General features: G+C 42.7%; 1 protein-coding gene across 1 annotated transcript in view; it reads right to left on the bottom strand.

Annotated features, from left to right (window-relative positions):
* LOC145396970 (glutamate receptor-like) overlaps positions 1-24,506 on the bottom strand; it is a 146,130-nt gene that overhangs the window by 116,547 nt on the left and 5,077 nt on the right. The window contains exons 4-5 of the mRNA XM_080270201.1: positions 15,045-15,197; positions 3,215-3,359 (exon numbers count right to left, since the gene is read on the bottom strand). Of these exons, the coding sequence (XP_080126327.1) occupies positions 3,215-3,359; positions 15,045-15,197 (298 nt within the window). The remainder of the gene's footprint in view (positions 1-3,214; positions 3,360-15,044; positions 15,198-24,506) is intronic.

Genomic DNA, 24,506 nt, shown 5'->3' with positions numbered 1-24,506 from the left:
TATTAAAAATTAGTGAGTACACCTGTGGAAGATTTTGTTGGGTTGATAAGTGTCAGAACTAAGTCTTAGATGCATTAAAAACAACAAGATTATTTTTACCCAATCAGAGATACGAGCCAAGTCAGATATTGGGTGTGCCATAGCCTCATCCCTTGTTTGTTGAAGTAACTGCTGAGATGGACGTTGCGGGAACTGAATGGAAAGGTGAAGGGTGGAGTCATCTGCGTACAAGTGGATAAGGTTAGATGTACAGCTTAGAAGATCATTGATGAATAAAAAGAAGAGAGTTGGTGATAGGACAGAGACCTGAGGAACACCACTGTTGATAGATCTAGGAGAAGAACGATGGCCATCTACAACACCAGCTATAGAACGACCAGAAAGGAAGCTAGATATGAAGGCACAGATATAAGGATAGAAACCATAAGAGGGTAGTTTGGAAATTACAGATTTATGCCAGACTCGATCGAAAGCCTTTGAGATGTCAAGTGCGATGGCAAAGCTTTAGCCAAAGTCCCGAAAGGAGGATGACCAGGAGTCTGAAAGGTAGATGAGAAGTTCGCCAGTGGAGCGTCTCTGACGGAACCCATACTGTCGATCAGCAAGAAGGTTGTGATAGGAAAGATGCTTTAAAATTTTTCTATTAAGAATTGACTCAAAAACTTTTGAGATACAGGATGTTAAAGCAATTGGACGATAGTTAGAGGGTTGGAAATGGTCACCCTTCTTTGGGATGGGCTGAATAAAAGTGAACTTCCAGCAAGAAGGAAAGGTACAAGTTGACAGTCAAAGGCGAAAGAGTTTGCCTAGGCAGGGTGTAAGCACAGAAGCACAGTTCTTGAGGACAACAGGAGGGACTCCATCAGACCCATATGCATTGTTAGTATTGAGGCCAGTGATGGCAGAAAGTACATCAGCTGAAGAAATTTTAATGTCAGGCATGAGGAAGTCAGAGGGGGGATGTGATGGAGGAAGAGCACCGGAATCATCTAAGGCAGAATTGGAGGAGAAACTCTGAGCAAAGAGATCTGCTTTATCAGTAGAAGAAATAGCTACAGAACCATCAGAATAGAAAAAATGAGGGAAGGATGATGAGGTAATGATGTTAGAAAGGTTTTGGGCGAGGTGCCAGAAGGATCAGGAAGAATTCGAGTTGGAGAGTTGAGAGCATTTCGTACGGATGAAGTTATTTCTAGCGGAGTAAAGTACAGACTTAGCATGATTCCAGGCAGAAACATAAAAAAAGATGTGATTCAGGGGTGGGTTGGTTCTGGTACCTTTTATAGGCCCTCTCCTTGCTGCGAACAGCATTAGAACAAGCATAATTAAACCAAGGCTTTCTTGCATTAGTCAGAGGATATGAGAATAGAATGTATGCTTCCATGCCCAAGAGAATAACATCTGTAATGCACAAGGCACACACAGATGGCTCCCGGCCATGAAAACAATAATCATTCCAGGGAAAATCAAAGAAGTACTGCCTGAGGGCCTCCCAATCCGCAGCTATAATGTGCCACAGACGACATTTCTTTGGAGGGTCCACAGGCCATACTGGAGCGATAGGACAGGTTAAGGTAATAAGGTTGTGATCTGAGGAGCCCAACGGAGAGGAAAAATTAACAGTGTAAGCAGAAGGATTAGTTGTAAGGAACAGGTCAAGTATGTTGGAGCTCTCTCCAAGGCGGTCAGGAATACGGGTAGGATGCTGTACAAGCTGCTCTAGGTCATTAACCTGCTGACTCCCAATGACGTATATATACGTCCACACGTTCTGTCACTGTGAGTCCCGTTGATGTATATAAACGTGCAGCAATTGCAAGGTCCTTAATTTGCACAATTTTCATAATTTCGCGCATGATTTTTGATACACATACACGAAACGCCTTCCTCTACAAGATGCCAGGCAGGGTCAGTGCCTTACTTCGCATGACCTCCCCCCTCCTGCACGCCATTATCTTGGCATTTCACCTGTTACTAGTGACCTGGCCAGTAAAGACATTCGTGGCACGGTATAAAATTCAAGGCAAGAGTGATTCCCCAATCGATGACAATGTGGGGGACAACGTTTACGTAGCATTAGAGGAAGAAATAGTCAGAAACGATGATCAGGTAATGTCGTCAAAAAAGGTCAGGAATGTTGATGTGTTTGGTGAGTGAAACAATGCTTATATTGCCTATATTAGTGTGTGAAAACCAATACACTCTCATACTACAGATAAATTCATACCAAATAAATAAATAAATACAGTTTATGAGTGGTGTTGAATAGTTACCCTCCCATAGAACTCGTTTCCTTTGGAGCCAGCCTGATAGAAAACCCAGTAATGTAATGGGAACTGCTACCTGTATCCAGTATTTTAAACCTCAGGTGAGCGATTTCTCTACGAATTTTCGATGTTTCTCACCAAAAATGGAGGTTTGAGCAAAAAAAAAAAATTTTTCTAATTGGTCGGGATTGGGGGAGGTCAGTGGTGGAAAATCGGTCGGGACGGGGCGGGTTAAGGATAGAAATGATGTAGGCTTGTTCACCAGGTGGATATATATATATATATATATATATATATATATATATATATATATATATATATATATGATTTCTTACACTTTCTCACAAAAAAAGGGGTGTCGAAAATTCTGAAAACAATTTGTGTGTATGCCAGTCAGTAATGGTAACTGCAGCATACGGTAATATAATGACTGCAGAATGAGTCACTCCAAAATCAGGCATACGAATGATAGTAATATGACTAGGTACGTTTTTCTCATTATCACATCCATCAGTCCGAAGTGATCTGGTACTTTTGGGAAGGGTGTATAGTTCGGCCTGAAATATCATTCCACCTTTCCTAGAAAAGATTATGAAGCCCTTTCATGATATAAAAGATTTGTTGGGCTACTAGCATTGCATTAACGAGATTAAAAACTATAGTGCACTGTCTCATTATCCATCATGCACAATGAAACAGCATTTATAACTGCACAGTCAGGAACAAGTTTACCTATGTTCCATTGCACTGGCTGCATTTCACACTTGGGGAATATCTGTCACTTTTTTTCTTGATGCATCATGTCAGAAAGTTATCCTTAGAAAACATTTACAATCTCTCTCGAAAGAAAGTGAAGAGTTTAAGAGATGATATATTAGGAGGAACCTCGTCTACAACTGACCATAATGTATTAAAAACTTCCAGTGTCAGAGAGGCGAAAAACTCACCCTTAGGAACTTCCACCCAGTTAATAGTAAAGTTACAGGCGCTGGCGAGAGCCCTGACCACCTCCACGTCGCGACCGTACAGATATGGCTTCTCACCTCGACTTTGATCATACATCACAGCTGGCGGGAATTCGAAGGTAACCACCTGTTTTCGCCATGGAGTCAATGAAGGGATATATATTAACTTGTTGAAACAGGTTATGGATTCTGTTAGTTTTTACTACCTCCGGATGATATCATTCAGTTTGGGAAAGAGTTTTCGAACTAATGATCTTACAAGTAGAGCTCATTGACCTATGGAATTCAAAAAGTCTTCCTCAGGAGTATCAGAATTGTCTGAAAATAGCAAGATGAAATATAGGATACATTCTCGGAACAAAGATCTTAGCACTGGGTATTCTGTTACCAATTTTCAGAAGAAAATTCTTTTGGACTGCTTGTTTAATTACTAGTTGTGTCCCATTCATGAGACGGCTAATTTTGTTGCAGTATTCATATTCAGACAATTAGAACTATTCAGACTCACATGAATAATACCTTCTGCTATTAGGTAGAGTGGAATACTTGAATTACTTGGACCATAAGAAGTTAAAAAGAATATAATGTTCATGTGCATAATGACTGTCATGTGTACTTCTTGAGTTTGTATGGTACTTTGTAATTCTGTTACTGGTTTCATAACCAAATATGGCCAGTCAGTCAAGGATGCTGAACATGAATAACCTAAAATTATAACAATGTCAAATCCAAAACATATGAATCAGCGTCATATGTTTGCATGAGTCGCGGCTAATGCTACATCCGTCGTTGAACAAATAGACAATTTTTAAATGGGGGTAATTAAGTATTTTAGGTGATCAGCTGGAATCTGTAGTCATAGGATTGCAAACACATATCATGGGGAAATCAGAGGTTCTCTGCCCAAGATCGACCGAACTGTTGTATGATTGTATAAGTAATTGTGGAATTTGCTAAGCATTCTTAACTCCCTTGCGCACCATAAGTTTCCAAAAAGTTTCGGTTCCATGCACAGAACGAAAACCTTGCTCTGGCTGGCTCCTCACACATGGCAAGGGAAAAATTTCTATGGCCCAATTTAACCCCGGAAAGTGCTTATATTGTTATAAATCGTTTCCCATAATCTTCGCTGATGTTTATACTGTAAGAAAAAAACATAAACCAGATGAATAAATGTACAGAAATGAAGCCTGAATAAATCTAATTCACATGAAAACTAGCTTCTCATAACTTCCCAACATCACCAAGAAAAAATTTTCCCATGAGGCACAGCTGCAAAGGGCATGTCTGTATGCAGAGTTTCACGATCTTTTATCTGTGAAAGTTTCAAGTTGATACGTCCAATAGTTTTCCAGCACATCGAAAAAAACAAAAAAACAAAAATTGCCCCAAAACATCTGATTTGTTTATTTCATATATTGTTAGTGACACTGTAATATATATATATATATATATATATATATATATATATATATATATATATATATATATATATATATTCTATCCAGTTTTGTAGTCCAAAGGAAGGAAGCCCATGATATAATTCACAGTTTTATTAGCCTTATTATTATTGAGAAAATGAATTTTGAAAAGTTACGATGGGTTGTGCGCGGTTTGCACGTGGTGACAACACATACGCTCAGGCCCGTAGTCTGAGTATTATGTTTGTCTTTCGTAACTTTTCCCCAATTATTTACACACATAGGTTACTCTGCTGTACAAAAGTAAGCATAAGAAATCATCAGCTTGATCAAGTTTTCTTCAGATTTTTGATGCGACCTATACTTTACGAGTATAATCACTGAGAAAATAGCAATGAAATCCAACACATATTCCCTATGAGAAACATATAGTAAACACACATTTTATACCTTACAATACAATAGTATAAAAATTAAACAAATAAGCTGGTTCCTCATGTCCTCTAGCAGTGTTGTAGTGTTCCTTGAGAGGAGATGGGGTTGCAGAGATGAGGACAGGTACGATCACAGCCTGTGTGTGTGTGTGTGTGTGTGTGTGTGTGTGTTTGTGTGTGTGTGTGTGTGTGTGTGTGTGTGTGTGTGAGTATTTGTGATGTGTGTGTGTGTGTGTGTGTCTGACTGTCTGTCTGTCCTGTGCATGCATGTGCATGCGTATGTGTGTGTGTGTGTGTGTGTGTGTGTGTGTGTGTCTGATGTGATTTATTGCTATGCTTTCATCAGTATGATACCGATGAAAGCACAGTCCTGTGCAGAGCGCCAAATCGCAAACAGGACATATATAGCTGGTGTTCCTCCTCCTCTTCTTGAAGTAGCACAACACACACCGCAGCCTTTTCCTGTCGGGGATTTTCTCCAGGGTGTGGTGCAGAGACGAGTCCAAGCATGTCCTATTGTCTACATATCAACGGCGCTTGGACGGCAGTACTCCTCCATCTCCTCGCCTCCTTAGTCCTGCTGGAGGTGCAGTGGCATGAACTAGCCAAGTAACTCCTGACAGGCCAGCTTCTGTGGGAGGTGGAACAACCATGGCAGTAACTGGCGGAGTTACTCCTGATGGGCCGGCTACTGCAGGAGGTAGAGCAGTTGTGACAGTAACTGGCGGAGTCACTCCTGATGGACCAGCTACTGCAGGAGGTGGAGTGATTTTTGCAAGACGTGGAGCAATTGTTGCAGGAGGTGGAGCGATTATTGCAGGAGGTGGAGCGATTGTTGCAGGTAGAGCGGTGGCTGCAGTTGATGGAGTGGTTGCTGCAGGTATGGGTGGTCGTTGTCGCGAGGGAAGGTCAGGGGCATGGTGAAGGGCATGACCAGATGCCAGCCACTCCTCCTGGAACGTCAGGAGTTTGTGGCATATGTGCTCCTGGAATTCCAGGAGAGTCATAGGCCTGTTGGTGTTCTTCTTGTAGAGGATGAAGGCACTGAATAGGGCCATGTGGATGAAATAAAAGGTAATTTTCTTGATCGACTTGACCGTCCTCCTTTGGGCGGGGTAAGATTGGATCATCTGATAGAAATGATCCACCCCGCCCACGTGCCTATTATAGTCCTCCACCATGACGGGCTTGTTCACGGTTTTCAGAACATGGTGGACTCTCCTGTCTGGACCCTTGACCTTCCCATGCACCTGCTTAGGGACGGTGGTGTCACTGTGGAAGGTGGACACCATACTTACGATACGTTTGTCCTTCCACAACACCACCATTACATTGCCCTTGTGTCTAGCTTCCACTCCATCATCAGGAAGGCATTTAGCACTGCTGATGTCCTGCAACTCCCTCGGTGCTCCCCTTGCCAGTCATACTGTGCCACACACGTACATGCCCTCTGCGAAGAGGCGTTCGCACAGTGATACAGAGTTGTAATAATTGTCCCTATACAACTTGTATCCTTTGCCCTTCAAAGGTTCAGTGAGGCCCCACACTGTGTTCTCTAGAGACTTCTTCTCCCCAGTGTATACTGCCAAATTCCAAATGTAACCACTCCTTGCCTCAGCCAAGATGTATAGTTTTATTGCATACTTTTGGGGCTTTATAGGGTTATATATATGGAAAGAAAGCCGACCCTTCCAACCCGAGATCCCTCATCTAGGCTAAGATGTTCGTCTGAGATGTAAACCTCGCTGAACCTCTGAAGGAGATACTCCATCACTGTGCAAATCCTTATCAGCCAGTCCTGATTGCCCTCGGGTATGGCGAGACTATTGAAAGCATGAAAATACTTCAGGATGGCCCTGAAGTGCTTTCCACTCATAGCTCGCCGAAATATGGGGTATTCGTGAACCTCTGATGAACGCCAATAGTGTCTCATGGTTGGCAGTTAACAAATCCCCATAGAAAATATAATCCAAGGAACCGAGTCATTCCCTCCTTGTTGCAGAGGTACCAAACATCTAGTGCAGTCCCCAGAAACGTGGGATATTTGTTTGTTTTGACCGTCAGGTAGGTGAGCAACTCCCTGGTAATAAAAAGTTGAAAGTATTGGAGTGGTGTTGCTGGTGTTGCCACTATCAAACCTTGGGTTTTCGGTGAAAGGGCCAGCATTGGGTGTAAATGACCCAGAACTCCCAGCTTCCTCCTGACGGTCACCACCTGGGGAAATGCTTGGCTGTGTACGTGTGTGACACACATGACCCCGAGACAGACGACTACCTCTCGGCCGCCCACCACTACCTCCCCTAGGCCCACGCCACCCTCGTCTTTGTGGTGGGGAGGGAGATGGTGAAGATGATTGTGTTGATGATAGCTGGGTGGATGAATGTTCAGGTGATCCTGGTGATGAAGATGGTTGTGGTGATGGTTGTGATGAAGATGGTTGTGGTGAAGATGGTTGTGGAGGAGATGGTTGTGGCACTGCTTCTGCTGCATATGATGATGATGATGATGATTGCTTATATTCAAGGGGAATGAAGTCTGAAGAGGACAGTGACTTACCAGATTTAGCTGGGGAAGATGATATGGAAATATCTTGGATGGGTGGTGAGATGTGGGCAGGTTGAAGTGTGATGAGGGTGTAGGGTGAGTCTGGAGGAAAAGAGGCCAGTGTTTGCAGTGGGGGAGTGGAAGATAGGTGGTGATAATGTGGCTCAATCTCTGTCGGGGTGGTTTCAGTGGTGGCAGGCCTGACACCAGTGGTGGCAGGACTGGTGGCAGTGATGGCAGTAGTGTAGGGGGTGATAGGACTGATGGCAGGGATGGTGGTTGTTTGCAAAGTGATGGCAGAGGTGACAATTGCCGTCGGAGTGATGGCAGTAACAGAAGTAGTACTTATTTCACCAGTGGTGGCAGTGGTGATAGGAGTGGTGGTAGTGATGGTGTTACTACAACTACTCTCTGTTGTGCTTATCGCCGCAGCCGTGACCGCTGGTTTGTACTTATCATCACTCGGGTCAGATTTCCTCCTTCCTCTCCTGCTACTCACTCTCCTGCTGCTCACTCTCTCCTCCTCAACATATTCACTGTCTGTTTCACTATGACTACTTTCCTCACTCTCACTGCCACTGAACCAGTATTTCATGTATGCTTTTTCAGATAACCCCTTGCGAGGCATTTTTCCGTTATTGTAAACTACAGGGGAACAGTAAAAATCAGTTACAAATTTTCAAATCTGGCTTTCTCTGAAAATATATAAGAAACACTTATAAACGTTTTTCACAACCACACTGTGCTATATATAACACAGTATCACTATACACATGTAAGGTATGGACGGTGCGGTAGTAGTCAAATGCGGGTTTAAATGCCCAGCCACGCACTCGCACACCCTCCCAGTCTGACTGACTGGAGAATACTGAGCTAAATATAGGCCGCTTACCATTACAATAAGCTCCCAGCTGTTCCCAGACATTTCCCCTGCACCTGGCAACCCTCAGTTTTGACTCAACCAAATTTGACGCAAATCCATCCACAGGAAAAGTTTCTACAACCACTTATAGGGAAGTTGCGTCATGTTGCATCATCGGTTACTCTTCAGATTACAAGGATTATGACTCGCATTGCGTCATCTTGTGTGAGGGGTTTAAATGATACACCCCTGAGCAGAGAGCTGTTATATTCTTTACTCATAACTATACGACTAAGCACATAAATGATTGTCATCCTAACCTAGCATCTTAAATCAAAATCTTTTTCTTCCACAGCTTTGCCCATGTTTATATAGGATTGCTGTTTCTGACTAGTCATCTCCATTCTCCTGTATGTCCAAATGCATCCCCTGCTATATTTCTCTCCTTCATATCTCGCTGCATACAGTCTATCCACTGTCTCCTCAGCCGACCTCTTCTCCGTCTACCCTCCACTTTCATGCGTATCACTCTTCTACCCATATAGTCCTCATTCCTTCTCATTACATGTCCGTACGATTGTAGTTGCCTCTCCTGCACCTTCTTTGAGATTTCCACACATTCTCTTGACCCTGCTCATCCATCTCAGCATCTGCATCTCCGCCACCTCCAGTTTTCTCTCCTGATCCTTCTTTATCTGCCAAGTTTCTGAACCATATATTGTTGCAGGCCTTGCCACCATTTTATATACATTTCCTTTCACTCTTGTACTGATTTTTCTTTCTTATAACACTGACATATCCCTCCAGTTTCTTCACCCTGCCTGTATCCTGTGGTTAATTTCTGCATCCAGTCCGCAGTCACCTGTTATATTCGAGCCTAAATATTTGAATGTCCCAGCTCTTTTCAACTTTTCTCCTAGCAAACTTACATTTCCCTGTTCTTTTTCTTCATTAAAGCACAAGTATCTTGTCTTTCTCCTACTAATTTTAAGTCCTCTATCCTCCATTTTCTTTTTCCACTCCTCCAACTTCCGTTCAACTCTCTCCCTGGTGGTACCTATCAGCGCATATCATCTGCAGACACTATAACCCATGGAGCCTCTTCACTGATGCCTGTCCCTAAAACAACCATTAACAAATCAAAGATATAGGGAAGGCAAATCGAAGATATAGGGACTCAACGAGGATCCCTGATGTAGCCCAACTTGTACTGGAAACTTCTCTGTTGCAGCAACACTACTTCTGATGTGAGTTCTCACCCTGTCATACATGTCTTTAACCAGTCACACATACTTTTCTGAAACGCCCTTCTCTGTCATACATCTCCATACTTCCTGCCTTAGCACAGTAGCATTTCCATGTTGACAAAAATCTAATGCAGCATTCTCTGTTTCTCTTCAAATTATTCCTGGATTGATCCACTGCGAAGATTGCATTGGTGTTCCTTTTTCTGACATGAATCCGAACTGTTGTTCACCAGTCTCTGTTTCCTCCCTTAATCATTTCCCTATAATTCTCTCCCATATTTTCATTGAGTGTGGCAACAACTTTATACTCTGATAGTTCCCACAATCAAGAATATCACCTTTTTCGTTATAGATCGATGCTATCACACTTTCTCGTCAGGCCTCCGGTATTTTCTCCTGATCATAAAATATTCTCTACTAAATCTACTAGTACATCTGCATCATCTTCTCCAAAGCTTTTCTTCGCCTCTGCTGGCATTTCATCCGGTCCCACTGCCTTCCCGTTTTTCATCTTTTTTAGTGCTGCTTTGACTGCCTGCCTACTAATTTCAGACGTTTCCCTCTAATTTGGCGTCCCATCTCCAAAATCACTCTGCTCGTTCTCCTCGCTCAGTAACTTCTCGAAATACTCTTTCCACCTTGCTTTTATGCCCTCCTCTGCACTCTGTACCCTCTCCCCACCATCCTTTATCTGATTTATATCCGTAAGATCTTTTGTCACTTTGTTCCTTCTTTTTCCCAACACAAAGATCTTGTTCTGTCCTACTGGTGTTTCTAATTCCTCCTAGAGCTGATACATTACTCATGTCTTTACTCTTGCTATCACTTTTGTGGGGTGCTTTATTTGGTCGTTTTAGTCTCTCTTTCTCTTCTTCATTCCCAGTTCTATCAAATTTCTTCATTGCTTCTTTCTTTTCTATTACCCTTTCCTGCGCCTCCTCATTCCACCACCAAGTTTCCTTATCTTGTGAGGAGCCTTTTCCACATGTTTTGCTCAGCAGTTATTCCCCCACCTGCTTAATTATCCTGCCGTTTTTCTCCACCACTCATTATGTTCTTTTCTGGTGTTATTTCTCTCATAACACTAGTTCTAAACTCGCTCTGTAACTCCTCCTCTATCAACTTCCACCATCTAATTTTAGCATTTCCTTGTTGTTTCCTTTTCCTCACGCCTATGACTTCTCAGTCAACCACTACCAGCCGATGTTGTGCTACTACACTCTTGTCATTTATCACATTACAGTTCATAATTTCTTTCAAGCGGTTCATTCTGCATTGCTAAAAATCAATTTGACTCCCTCTTAGTCCACTTTTGTAAGTGATAATTTGATTTGCAGGCTTTGTAAAAAAAAAAAAAAAAGTAGAATGGCCATGTCTGCTGCCAGTGCGAAGTCAGCTATACTCTCTCCCGCGTTCATAACTCGAAATCTGAAACTACCATGCACTCTAGAAAACACAGCCCTCTTCCTACCCACATGGCCAGTCAGATCTCCTCCGATGAAAACTTTCTCCATCTGGAACCCCTACCATTACTTCTTACCGATGCCTGCAGAACTCATCCTTTTCTTCCACACTACACCCGACCTGTGGTGCATAGGCACAAACCACATTTAGCACCAAGCCACCATGTTCCAGTTTCACACTCATTATCCAAACACATTTTTCCCTTCCACACTCACCAGCCCCTCCATCCAATTCTTATCCAAGATGATTCCAACACCGTTTCTTCCCTGTGCATTTGTTTTGCTACAGATGAGCTTATACCGTGCGTCGATTTCACGTACTCTGTTTTCTTTCCACCTTGTTTCTTATACACACAGTACTCCCACGTTTCTTCTGTCCATCATGTCAGCCAGCTCCCTATCTCTCCCAGTCACGCTCCCCATACTCAGTGTCCCCATCCACAGAGTTCGCTTCTTCATCCACACCCGCTCATGAAACGGTAGCCCTTGCTCACTTGTGACAGGAGTCAGGTGAGGCCCCTGAGCGTCACATCTGGGGAACGTCCAAGCTGGTTCCGAGGCCAATGATGGATGACTAATCAGAGGTTTGAGCAAAGTTTTATGACCGGATGCCTTTCCTACCATCAACCCTCCCTATTTACCCGGGCTTGGGCCCGGCACTAAGTTGGGCTGGCTTGCCCCAGCAATGGCTAGGTTGGCATCTTAAACCAAAGTGCAAGCACGAATTTAGATGGGATTTGGGGAAGATGCGTCCCTCTCATTCCCATTTTCGCCAGACCAATGAATAACTACAATAAAAGAACAATGTTACTGACAAAAACATCTGCCATAATTATCTTACGTAAATGTTTTCAGAGAATCATTTCAGTCAAGAAAAGTTTTTGTAATAGATATTTTAGAATTTGGTTATGAATTCAAACTTGTGGTAATTCCGTTAGGAATCACTCCCCCTTTTTGCAAAGTCTGAGTGCACGTCTGCAGCGAATATACTCAGCCACACATGATTCACTGAAATGTATACCAGTATATGATCCCAGTTCTTTGAGTCATTTTTCAAAATTATGCTGTCTCTTTTTGTGCCTCAGAGACCCATGAGATAAATTACTTTGTAAGGCACATCGCTGTCTTCCACTCTCACTGATCTAGGTAGACGAAGTCTGTCTATCTATCTATCAATTGCCAGACGCCTTAATCCCATACGGGGTGGCCACAAACAAATCGCCTCCACGTCACCCTGTCCCCCGCCATGTCACTGTCCTGCTCTCAGTTCACCCCCCCCCCTCTCATATACCTCTCCACTCCATCTCTCTATCTCATCCTTTGCCTTCCCCTTCCTCTCTCCCCCTCCACCTCACTCACATACACTCTCCTCGTCAGTCTCTCAATCTCCATCATCTCCACATGGCCAGACCATGTCAGTGTGTTTTACCTAACGCTTCCTATCACATCCACATCCACAACACAATGCTCCTTTACATCCTCATTTGTCATTATGTCTCTCCATGTGACTCCACATGTTCCTCTCAAATAACTCATTTCCACTGCTGTCACTCTTGACTTGCGTCCTTCCAACAACGTCCAAGCTTCACTTCCATACGTTAGAGTTGGTATCACAATACTGTCATGTAATAACTTTTTCACTTCCATGCTCGCTTCCCTGTTTCTTATCACTCCCTTCAAAGAACCAGCAAAATTTCTTCCTTATTGTACCATTTCAAGCACTTCATCCTCCAAACTTCCATCCTTACTCATCACACTAACCAAGTACTTAAACGTACTAACATTTTCCATTTCTTCATCATCCAACCGCACTGTACATTCACTGACTTCACCTCTCTCGAAGACCATAACTTTACTCTTCCTTACATTTATCTTTAGATTCCGTTCTTTACACACTCTCCCAGACTCATCCACCAAGTCTTGCAGCTCCCCTTCGTCTTCACTTAAAAATACAGTATCATCTGCAAACAATAGTACAGGGAGTTTCCAGGCAATGCCCTCTCTCATTAGGGCCACTCCAACATCCACTGGCCTACCTTGTATCTCTTTTATAACCCATTTCATATACAGATTGAACAACCATGGAGACATGACACATCCCTGTCTCAACCCAACCTTCAAATAGAAAAACTCACTCAATTCACTATCCACACGCACTGCAGCCTTAACATCCTTATACATACTCTTCACATCATTCAACAACTTCCCATCTAAACCATATATTCTTAGTACTTTCTGGAATCTTTGTCCATCCACCCTGTCATATGCTTTCCAAATCGATGAAGGCCGCATTTAACTTTTTTCCCTTCTCTAGAAACTTATCCTCTATAGATCTATGAATGAATATCTGATCCATACACCCTCTTCCCTTCCTAAAGCCTCCCTGTTCTTCTCCAACTAATTCCTCTGTTATTTCCCTAGCTCTGTCAATAAGTTTCCTACCGTATACTTTCCCTATTACACTATGAAGACAAATGCTCCTATGTTTACCACACACTTCTTTTTTCCCTTTCCGTTTGCACAAGGGAATAATTATACCTGACATCCAGTCTTCCGGGACTCTACCTTCCTCCCAGGCCAATCTACACATCTTCCAAATCCATTCTACTACTATCTCTCCCCCATGCTTCAGTATTTCACCACACACCCCATCAATTCCTGGGATATTCCTCATTTTAACTTTCTTCATTGTTTCCCCAACTTCCATCCTACAGATTTCTTCCTGTCTTCTCACCTCCCTCCTTCTCCCAGCCATTCCCCAGCCACTTGTACTCGCATTACTTTCATTCTCTGTGTTCAACAATTCATTAAAGTGTTCTCTCCATCTGCTCACTTTTTCTCCCTTCTCAACTAGTAGTCCACCATTTTTATATTTCACTCCCCTACTAACTCGACGAAGTCGATGGTCATTATTTTTCTGCGATATGTATCTCTGTGTGTCTGTGTCAAGAACTCAGATTTCAGAAAGTCCAGGTAGACAGAGACAATGGTCATTATTTTTGTACGAAATGTATCTGTGTGAGTCTGTCTGTGTCGAAGACTCATATATAAGAAGTACTAGCTGTAGAAGGAAAAGTTATTAACAAAATTGTTTAGAGTGACAGAGTTCACATGTCACTCAACCAGCACTGGGAGTCATCGGATGGATACATAATACTCAGATTTTCATCTAACAGTATTATTACAGTCTACCTGGCTCGCAGATGATGGGTAATCTTCTCTGAAACTTATTTACCTCAGGACAAGTTTATGCTTTTGGGTAAGGCTTAGATTCCATTAAATCTGTTAGAACGAACATAAACCTTTCTGGCACACACTATATTTTACTTGCCTATAGCGCAGATACTTGTCTCAGATGTCAGTGTCTACTGGTAGAATAAGTTTAGGTTCAGTAGATGGCTTACAAAGTCTCTGGAATTCCATAATTATTTCTTTATTTATTTGCAACGGCAATTATAGCTGTCAACACAAGACATGATCATGTAGCCTACTTCATATGAGGTGTGTGTGATGAAAAACTGATCCATATTGTTTTACCCTTTCATTTCAAGAAATTCTATCATATGTTATCACTGCTTCCACGCAACTTCTTCACTCAACTTGAGAGAGAATTTCTGAAGTGATACGACATAACCAACTATTTCTCTCTCTCTCTCTCTCTCTCTCTCTCTCTCTCTCTCTCTCTCTCTCTCTCTCTCTCTCTCTCTCTCTCTCTCTTTCTCTCTCTCCCCGAAGCCAAAGAAAATAATTTTCATATAGAGTCGTTAAATTATGCCAGCATAATATAAGCGCTATTAGAGTGAAAGATAAATTATTATTACAAGAAAATAAGGAAGATTACATTCAGTGTGGCTCCGTTGAGGTTTGAGATCTTGTCCGGGAAGAGATTCGGCTTGCGTAGGAAACTTGAACGCCGCCAGATAGACAAGAACATCAATCGGTGCCTGGAGTACAACTGGTTCATGTACACCCGCCACTCACCACCTGAGCCAGACTGTGAAGAGCAGCAAAAAAAGACAGAGAATTGAAATTGCTAAGATAGAAAACTGAGCATAATAAGACAGAGAATCCAACGTATCAAAATAGAAAATTGAGCAGGTTAAGACGGAAAAAGGGATGGCAAAGGATCAAGCATGGTAGACACTGGAATGAGCATGTTATCACAGAAAATTGATAATCAGGCATTAATTACCACCCGCGTTGCGAAGCGAGCGGAATGTTAATGTTTTCAGATGTAAGGTTGGCTGGCTGGCTTTGTGTGTGGGTATACAAGATATCTCAAGAACAGCTTGAGTTATCAACATGAAACTTTCAGGGAACCAAGATATGACCACAACCTTGGACAAGTTCGAAAATGGGCACTCGGGGTCAAGGTGAAGGTCACCGAAATGGCTGCCAAATGTCAATTAGTTGATGTTTGGTGACCTTCACCTTGACCCCGAGTGTCCATTTTCAAACTAATCCAAGATTTTGGCCACATCTTGATATCCTAAAAGTTTCCTTGTTGAGAGTTCAAGCCGTTCATGAGCTATCTTGTTTACCCACACATAAATCTTTAATTTCCAAACTGCCCTCCTACGGCTTCTATCCTTCTATCTGTGCCTTCATCACTAGCTTCCTTTCTGGTCGTTCTATAGCTGCTGTTGTAGACGGCCATCGTTCTTCCCCTAGATCTATCAACAGTGGTGTTCCTCAGGGCTCTGTCCTATCACCAACTCTCTTCCTTTTATTCATCAATGATCTTCTAAGCTGTACCTCTAACCCTATCCACTCATACGCTGACGACTCCACCCTTCACCTTTTCATTCGGTTCCCGCAACGCCCATCTCAACAGTTACTTCAACAAACAAGGGATGAGGCTATGGCACACCTAATGTCTGACTTGGCTCGTATCTCTGACTGGGGTAAAAATAATATGGTTGTTTTTAATGCATCTAAGACTCAGTTCTTACACCTATCAACCCGACAAAATCTTCCACAATTGTACCCACTAATGTTTAATAATATTCAGCTTAATCCTACATCATCCTTGAACATGCTTGGGGTTTCATTTACTCGGGACTTATCTTGGAAAGATCATATTACATCTCTTGTAAAATCTGCTTCCAAGAGATTGGGTGTGCTAAGCCGACTCCGCTCTTTCTTTACCCCTGCACAATTGTTGACTCTATACAGGGGTTTTATCCGCCTCTGTGTGGAGTACAACTCTCATGTGTGGGGAGGCTCCCCACATACAGCTCTTCTCAATAGGGTGGAGTCAAAGGCTTTTCGTCTCATTAACTCTCCTCCTCTTACTGACTCCCTTCAACCTCTGTCTCTTCGGCGCACTGTTGCATCTTTATCTCCTTTCTATCGCTACTTTAATGGTCACTGCTCCTCTGAACTGTCTGCTTGCATTCCTCCACCTCTACGACGGGCGCGTAGCACCTGTCTGGCAGCAAACTCTCATCCCTTTTCTGTCCAACTCTCTAATGCAAGAGTTAACCGTTACTCCCAGTCTTTCATTTATGCAACAGGTCAACTCTGGAACTGTCTCCCTCTGTCTGTATTTCCTGCTGCCTATGATCTCCAGTCTTTCAAACGCAGTGTGTCCAGGCATCTCAAAATGATCGGATCTTGAATTTGGCTCTATATTGTATTTTGTTTTTCTCTTGGAGGGAATTGTTACTGCGGGCTCATGGCCTTTGGTTCCTTCTTCCTCGCATAAAAAAAAAAAAAAAACAAAACAAAGCCATCCAGCCAACCTCACAACTGATATGAAAGCATTGCCACTCCGCTCGGTTATCACCCGTGTTGTGAAACGAACGGAGTGGCAATGTTTTCAGTTGTGAGGTTGTCTGGCTGGCTTTGTTTGTGTGCATTCTGCGTCCTGAATTTACATCAAATCTGAATTAGAGGTGCAAAATTATTTGCCGAGGAAAAACTTTCCGGCCACGCAGATGGTGAGATCCCATCGTGAGATGGCTTGTACTTTCTAAATTGTTTTGCTGGGGTACCTACTCTTTACCTATGGGCAAGAGACGTCAATTTCATGATATTCTTGCTTTTATCAAACGATTTTGCAAAACTTATGAGACTACTCTGAAAGTAAAGGGGCAAATGAAGGCAACATCTGACCTGTCCAGGTTGAAAAGTCTGTTCTGCAATAAATCAAGTTTTCTGTACATTGCAAGAATGGAATAAGGCATCCAAAGGCTGAATTAATTAACATAGACAATTCTGACGGTACACATTCATTGTACTTAATTCGCGTTACGATCTGATTCAGTTACACTTGAAACTGCCATACTCATTGTTAAAATATGCATGTACTGGATTACAGTACTGTAGTCCTTACACCTTAGAGGTGGTAAAATGTTATTTTTTTTTAGACGCTCTTGCAAAACCAGAGTGGAAGTTATATTTTACTGTGTGTGTGTGTGTGTGTGTGTGTGTGTGTGTGTGTGTGTGTGTGTGTGTGAACAAAATAACTCGAACTTTTTTTTCTTATTAATCCAATTTTCACCCGATTTCAGGAGAATTAAAGGGACAACTAAGGATTTCACTTTTTTCTTTCGATGAACAGTAGGTTAAGGGTCAAAGCCTCATGCTCGGTCAAACTTTGGCCTAACATTATCTACCAATATACTTTTAATTAAGTTTAGAACAAAGTTGGTGGAAAAGCTGAGGGTAAGGCAAGAATGAAATGGCTCGATTTTAAGAGCAATGCATTAAAGGTCAAAGACGCAGGGCAAGTTCAAATTTGACACTTTTTTTTTTTTTTATGTGACCGACTCTGGGCATAGGCTTTACAGCCTGCTTTCAAGGCCCATTAGTCCTCCTACATACCGTACACCTCTACATGTCACCACGTCGGCGTTAATACCCACCTTCCATACTGAATACATGCTAGGGCTGTCTCATACGTGACTGGTGTATTGGTATTAGCAGGGATATTTTTACGACATTTCGGCAGGTCTTCTGGTAGATCAGTAAAGTCTGATATTTATGAAATTCAAACCCTTAAACTGTTCCCTGTTCCCTGTCCCAGCGGGATTTGAACCCAGGTCCGTTAGGACTGCAGGCCAACTCTTTACCGATTGAGCCACCACCTTCCCCATGTGTCGGTGTGTAAACAAGAATTAACACAATTCTGATCTAATATGGACAAAATTTGGTGGAAGTGCTGAGGATCGGCCAAGGGGTAGATTTACTGCTTTTCAGAACAGTGAGCAAAAAGGAAGGTCACATGGCAAGCATAACTTAAATTTATCTGATTTACATAGAAGATACTGGAAGGGTTCGAGGTTTGGCAAGAATAAGAGAATCTGAATTAATAATAATCAATAGTAATGGTCAATTGGAGTGGTAAAAGGTTAAGATCAAAAGATCAACTTTGAAATGTTTTAACTGAGTTACACCAAAGTTTGTGGATTGATTCTGAGTAAGGTGAGGAAATAAGGATTCAGTATTGAGAACAGTGAGTCAAAGGTCCATGTCACAGGGAAAAGTCAAAATTTAAGACCACTGGACAAGGTCAGTTGAAGCAGTTCTGGTCAGATTTGGGCTAAGCTTGAGAGATGAGTTAAAGGTCAGGCACAAATTAAGGAAATTGATTTTGAGGACAATCTGTGAAATGTCTAGTTCACAGGGCAAAGCCAATGGGTTGGCCTTAGACCACTTGGTGGGTGCTGGTGTTACTGTCTTTGAGTTTCTTTTGGTTTGCTTTGTTTTGTTGTGATTTCTTTATCTGCTCCGTTATATTAGGGGCATAATTGTCTCTGTCACACTTTCCTCAACCCGCCCCGTCCCGTCGACGTATGGGTATGTTGCAACGATTTGCATTTGCCAGTCCCAGCGACGTACCAGTACGTCGTGCAATTGCAATGTGCATAATTTCGACAATTTTCAAATTTCGCGCTTGATTTGCGGTACGTACTCTCGCCTGACCTTCCCCTGCCTGCCACCAGGCGGGGACACTCGGCGACCCCGCGCGACCCGCGCTAGCCCACCACTCGTCCACTCACCTGGTAGCCACGGTCCTGCTCAGACATGGCTAAGAGAGGTCTCTCAGACAGCGAGATTCAAGTCGCCCTGGACACCTTTACCGGCGACAGTGATTCCCCACTGGATGACGAGGAGATGGACAAAGATTATGTGCAGCCAGAGGAGGAAGAAACCACCAGCAGTGATGAGGAACTTCCGTCACCCAGGAAGCGGCAGTACGTGACTTACCGTGCTGCTAGAGAGGGGCAGGAGGCAAAGAAGGCATGTGGTATATCCTATCCCTATCCCCAGCGTGATTTGGAAGCAGAATTCGAGGACGAGGATGGAGCCGTGGGACGTGCTGCCACATGGTATGGACGGGAGGCGATTACACATCGTGGCCCAGAGCGCACACCACGTCGTATGAGCAGGTATGGGCCTAGCATTCTGTTTGGGGAGCTAGGAAGTCAAGTGGAGGGAGTGGGGAGTGAAAGGGAAAGTCCTGGGATTAGGGAAAGTGAGAGTGACGTGAGTGAGTCATTGCTGTCCCTACGTAGTGTGAGGCGGCATAGTGGATCACGTGAGCCAGTGTGGGTGCGTTCCTTATCACGTGGGGTTGTGAGGGAGGGGGAAGGTGGGGAGGAACCACTCCAAAGCACGTCTTATGCTCCCCAATATCCCCTAACACGTGGTCGAGCTAGGTTGCGTGAGAGAGCACGTGGTGTGGTAATGGAGGGGGAAGGTGGGGAGGAACCACTCCCCAGCATGTCTTCTGCTCCCCAATATTCTCCTATTTCATCCCCACAGCCCCCTAATGTTCCTCAAGGCCATAAAGGTAAGGGAAAGGGAAAAGGTAAAGGCAGAGGGAAGAGGAGTGACAGTGGGGAAGGCCTCCGTACTCCTTCTCCCCCACCTCCCCAACCAGGATCTCCTCCCCACCCAGACGAAGGTGGTGATGGGGCTGATGGGGACGAGGGATTTGTGTCGTGAGATTGGGAGGATGGGAGTGATTTTTCTCCCCTCATTCACCCCTTCACTGAGCAAGGGCGATCTGGCTGCATTGCACCAGGTATTCACAGTAATTCCACCAGGTTGGATTTTTTCCACCTGTTTTTCAGTGAGGCATTTGTTGAGCAGATTGTACACCAAACAAACCTGTTTGCAAGTGCCCAGCGCCTAGAGAGTGAAAGATTGGGAACAAGGAGTAGGCATTCTATGATCTATGATTACCCTGTCTCCCTTCCAGAAATGTTCTTATTTTTTGCCCTGGTCCTTTTGATCGGTATTATAAGAAAGAATAGAATTCCTGCTTACTGGACTAGGGACCCTGTTATGTTTACCCCCATATTTGGTCAAGTGATGAGCCGTAATCGGTTTCAACAAATTCTAAGTCGCCACCATTTTTATGATGCTCATGACCCTGCAAATGCAAACAACACTGACAAAATGAGGCGAATTCGGTTGGTCTTTAATCACCTCAGGCAAACCTTTCGTTCCTCATTCTATCCCTATAGAGATCTCGTCATAGACGAGAGTCTCGTGTTGTGGAGAGGCAATATTTCATTCAGACAGTATATACCCAGCAAAAGGCACCGTTTTGGGTTCAAGATCTTTGTTATGTGTGACTGTAGGACTGGATACGTGCAAGACATAGTCTTGTACACCGGTGCACAGACAGACATAATAGAAGATCGAAGTATTGGACTGTCGGGAGCAGTGATAAAGACGATGATACAAGACTACCTTCATTGCGGTCACGTTCTCTACCTCGACGATTGGTACACTAGCCCTCTTCTCGCTCGTTATCTTCACACACATGAAACGGGAGTCTGTGGAACCGTAAAGGTGAACCGGCGTCACATGGCCAAGGTAGGGCGGAAACTTGCAAGGAGCGAGGTTGTCTTCTTCAAAGCCAACAACATCCTTGCCACAATGTGGAACCACAACAGAGAAGTAAGCCTCTTGTCCACGGTTCACCGCCCCTTAATGCACCGTACTGATTCAGTAGATTACCGTAGTGAGAGCAGGCGTCGTGTTTGGAAACCTGAGTGTGTTATGGATTACAATATAAACATGCGCCTCGTGGACCAGTCAGACTCCATGATATCGACGGTAGAGTGTGCCAGGACAACGATGAAGTGGTATAAAAAACTGTTCTTTCACTTACTAGATATCACTGCTCTGAATTGCCACCACCTTCACGCCATGACCACAGGAGTTCAGGAAACATTTGAAGGGTTTGTGAGGGAGCTCACAAGAGAAATCTTTGCAAAGTATGCTGTTGAAAGGCCCCAACATCGCACCCGCACTGCCCCTATTGCCCAAACTCCCCAGAGAATATCCGGCCGCCATTTCCCCACTCCTATCCCTCCCCAGCCAAACAGACCTAGGCCCCAACGCAGGTGTCACGTGTGCAGTAATTCCCAGGTAAGACTCATGACACAGAGGAAGGACACCCGCTATGAGTGCGTGCAGCGTGACGTGGGTCTCTGTATTCACCCATGTTTCAGTGAATATCACACGTTGATGCAATTTTAGTATGGTGTGAATGCGAAAGGACGCTGAAATTATGAGGTAAATACGACAGACAGACGCTCAGTGAAATTATCAGTCAAGTTGATCCCCAAATATTAGTATAAAGTGCATACGGGTCGAACATAAGTGAAAACATTGTATGTAAGTATATAAATCTGCCCTAAGTTGAAACTTACATAGAGAGGGTTGTATGATGCGATATTCTGTCGCTCAGTGCAATAAATACGGCCCGTAATTATATAATTATTATTATGGGACATTCTTACGGGTATAATATAAGTTCAAATTATTGTATGTGATGATATATATTCTAAGTCAAATATTTCCTGACGCTCAGTTGAATGAATAAGGCACGTATTAGTCAAAATAAAAGTCAGAAAGTGATAAAGTGAATAATTAGTATATAAGTGTGTGAGTGAATTAGTATATAAGTGTGTGAGTATTATGTATGACGTAACATTCCTTGCGAGGGTATTTTCAGGCGATATTCTCACGCTCACTTGAATAAATAATGGCAGTAAGTATGTACAGTGCATTATAGGGGTGTAAACGTGTGTAATGTAAGTGGGAAATTATAATTGGAGTGAATAAAGTAGATGATGAAACACGAGTGTTTGAGATCGTGGTTGCTACGTGAATATGCGCTAGCATATCGCTAAATGTCCTCATAATGAATTAAAATAATTGAAAACCTTTACAGTGGTGGAGGAAAGGTTCTATGTAAAGGGAAAAATAATTGGAAAGTGATAAAACAATTTGGTATGTTGAAATACGAGTCATAGCGAGTGCGCTTACTAAGCTGATGTGCGCTATACTTATGCTGCATGTCATTATAATGAATGAAAACATCTGAAAACACTTACAAACAGTTGTAATTGTTAAAATGTCATTGAAACAGAAGTATACAAGTAGAAAAAATGATAGGTTGACTCATACCAGAAACTTAGCATATAGTATGTTACGACTCGGACCAAACTCGCTATGCTCGCGCGATGGTACAATGCTTATTTTTCATATATATGTGTCTGAAATCCATTATATTGTTACTGTTATTGTTTATTAGTTCAAATTCAATAAATACAGAGGTGTTGTGTGTTGTTTCTCCCATTATTCCTTACCATGGAAAACGTAAACGCATATCCAGCCCATTAGAGAACACCATACCTGCGGGGGGGAACCGCACCTGTACGGACCACTTATAGACCGCGGGAACCACTCTCTTTGTGATTTTCCTTCGTTTCTCGACCTAAGCGGAAGTTTTAGCAAAAAAAAAAATTTTCCAAAAAGGCTCGGGACTGGGGGATGTCATAGGTGCGGAAAACCTCGGGACGTGACGGGTTAAACAGAAGACAAAATTTAGCTCAAACCAAGTGGCTTTTATTTATTGTTTTATTTATATACCAGGTATTTTTTTAGTATGCTTTCTGCAGTCGGACATACTTACTTCCAGATAGACGTTTTCAACTTTTAGAGTTAGAAACAACCAATACTGACCCCATCGTGACATGAGATTACTCCAAAAGCTCGATTTAAATTATCTGGTACCAAAAAAAATAATAATAATAAAAATGGCTTACTAGGACTGAAAGGGCTATAAATACTATGACATTCAGACAGGAAGATAATATCGTACTGAACTGTAACTGTTTGGAAAGTAACTAGAAAAGATAAACATTACAACTTCCAGAGCAGTACGTCAAAAATCATCACAGCAGTCACATGACGTCATATACCATGTTTGTCGTTTTGCTACTAGGTAGTTACATGCAACTTAGAGGAGCCATTCACATTTAAATGAATTAAAAATGTTTCATTCAACACTTACAGTTTCAACAGTCTCTCCGATGCGAATGAAATCACCAGGAGGTACGAAGAACAAACCGAAAAGAATGGGATGGGTTTTGTTTTTTAATGCAAGGAAAAAGGAACCAAAGGCCAGGAGCCCACAAACCATTCCGGGGGGAAAAAATACAAAAGAGAGGCAAATTCAAGATCCCTTCATTTCGAGATGCCTGGGCACACTGCGTTTGAAAGACAGAAGAACATAGGAAGAAGGAAATACAGACGGAGGTAGACAGTTTCAGAGTTGACCTGTTGCATAAATGAAGGACTGGGAGTAACGATTAAATCTTGCATTATAGAGCTGGGGAGAAGAGGGATGGGAGTTTGATGCTAGACGGGTGCTATGCACCCGTCATAAAGGTGGAGGGATGCAAGTACACAGTTCGGAGGAGCAGTGACCATTGAAGCAGCGATAGAAAAGAAATAAAGATTCAACAGTGCGCGAAGAGACCAAGGTTGAAGGGAGCCAGTAAGAGGTGGAGAGTTAATGAGCTGAAAAGCCTTCGGCTCACCCTATTGAGAAGAGCTGCATGTGGGGAGCCTCCCCACACATAAGAGTTGTACTCTACACAGGTGCAAATAAAAACCGTGTATAAAGTCAATGGTGTTATATCTCTAACAACTCACTAATAACTGCTAAAGAAAAAATTTTAGGACTAGTATCTTATATATATATTATATATATATATATATATATATATATATATATATATATATATATATATATATATATATATATCCTGAGTATTGGACAGAACTGGGATTTTTCAAGTCTTTATAAAGCAGGGAACCCCCAGGTGGGGACATATGAGCTTCGCGACTATGAGCCGATAGGTGGAGGGCGGTACACTTAGTACCCTCCTAGTGCAATGGCTCGCCCAGCACCCCTGGGATCCAATGGGTTAAATATATATATATATATATATATATATATATATATATATATATATATATATATATA

The sequence above is a fragment of the Coenobita brevimanus genome, chromosome 40 (assembly GCF_032717465.1).
Source record: "Coenobita brevimanus isolate Jiangsu-jjx chromosome 40, ASM3271746v2, whole genome shotgun sequence".
Taxonomy (NCBI): Eukaryota; Metazoa; Arthropoda; class Malacostraca; order Decapoda; family Coenobitidae; genus Coenobita; species Coenobita brevimanus.
Note: the sequence above shows the minus strand (reverse complement) of the source record. Positions and strands in the feature narration are given on the sequence as shown.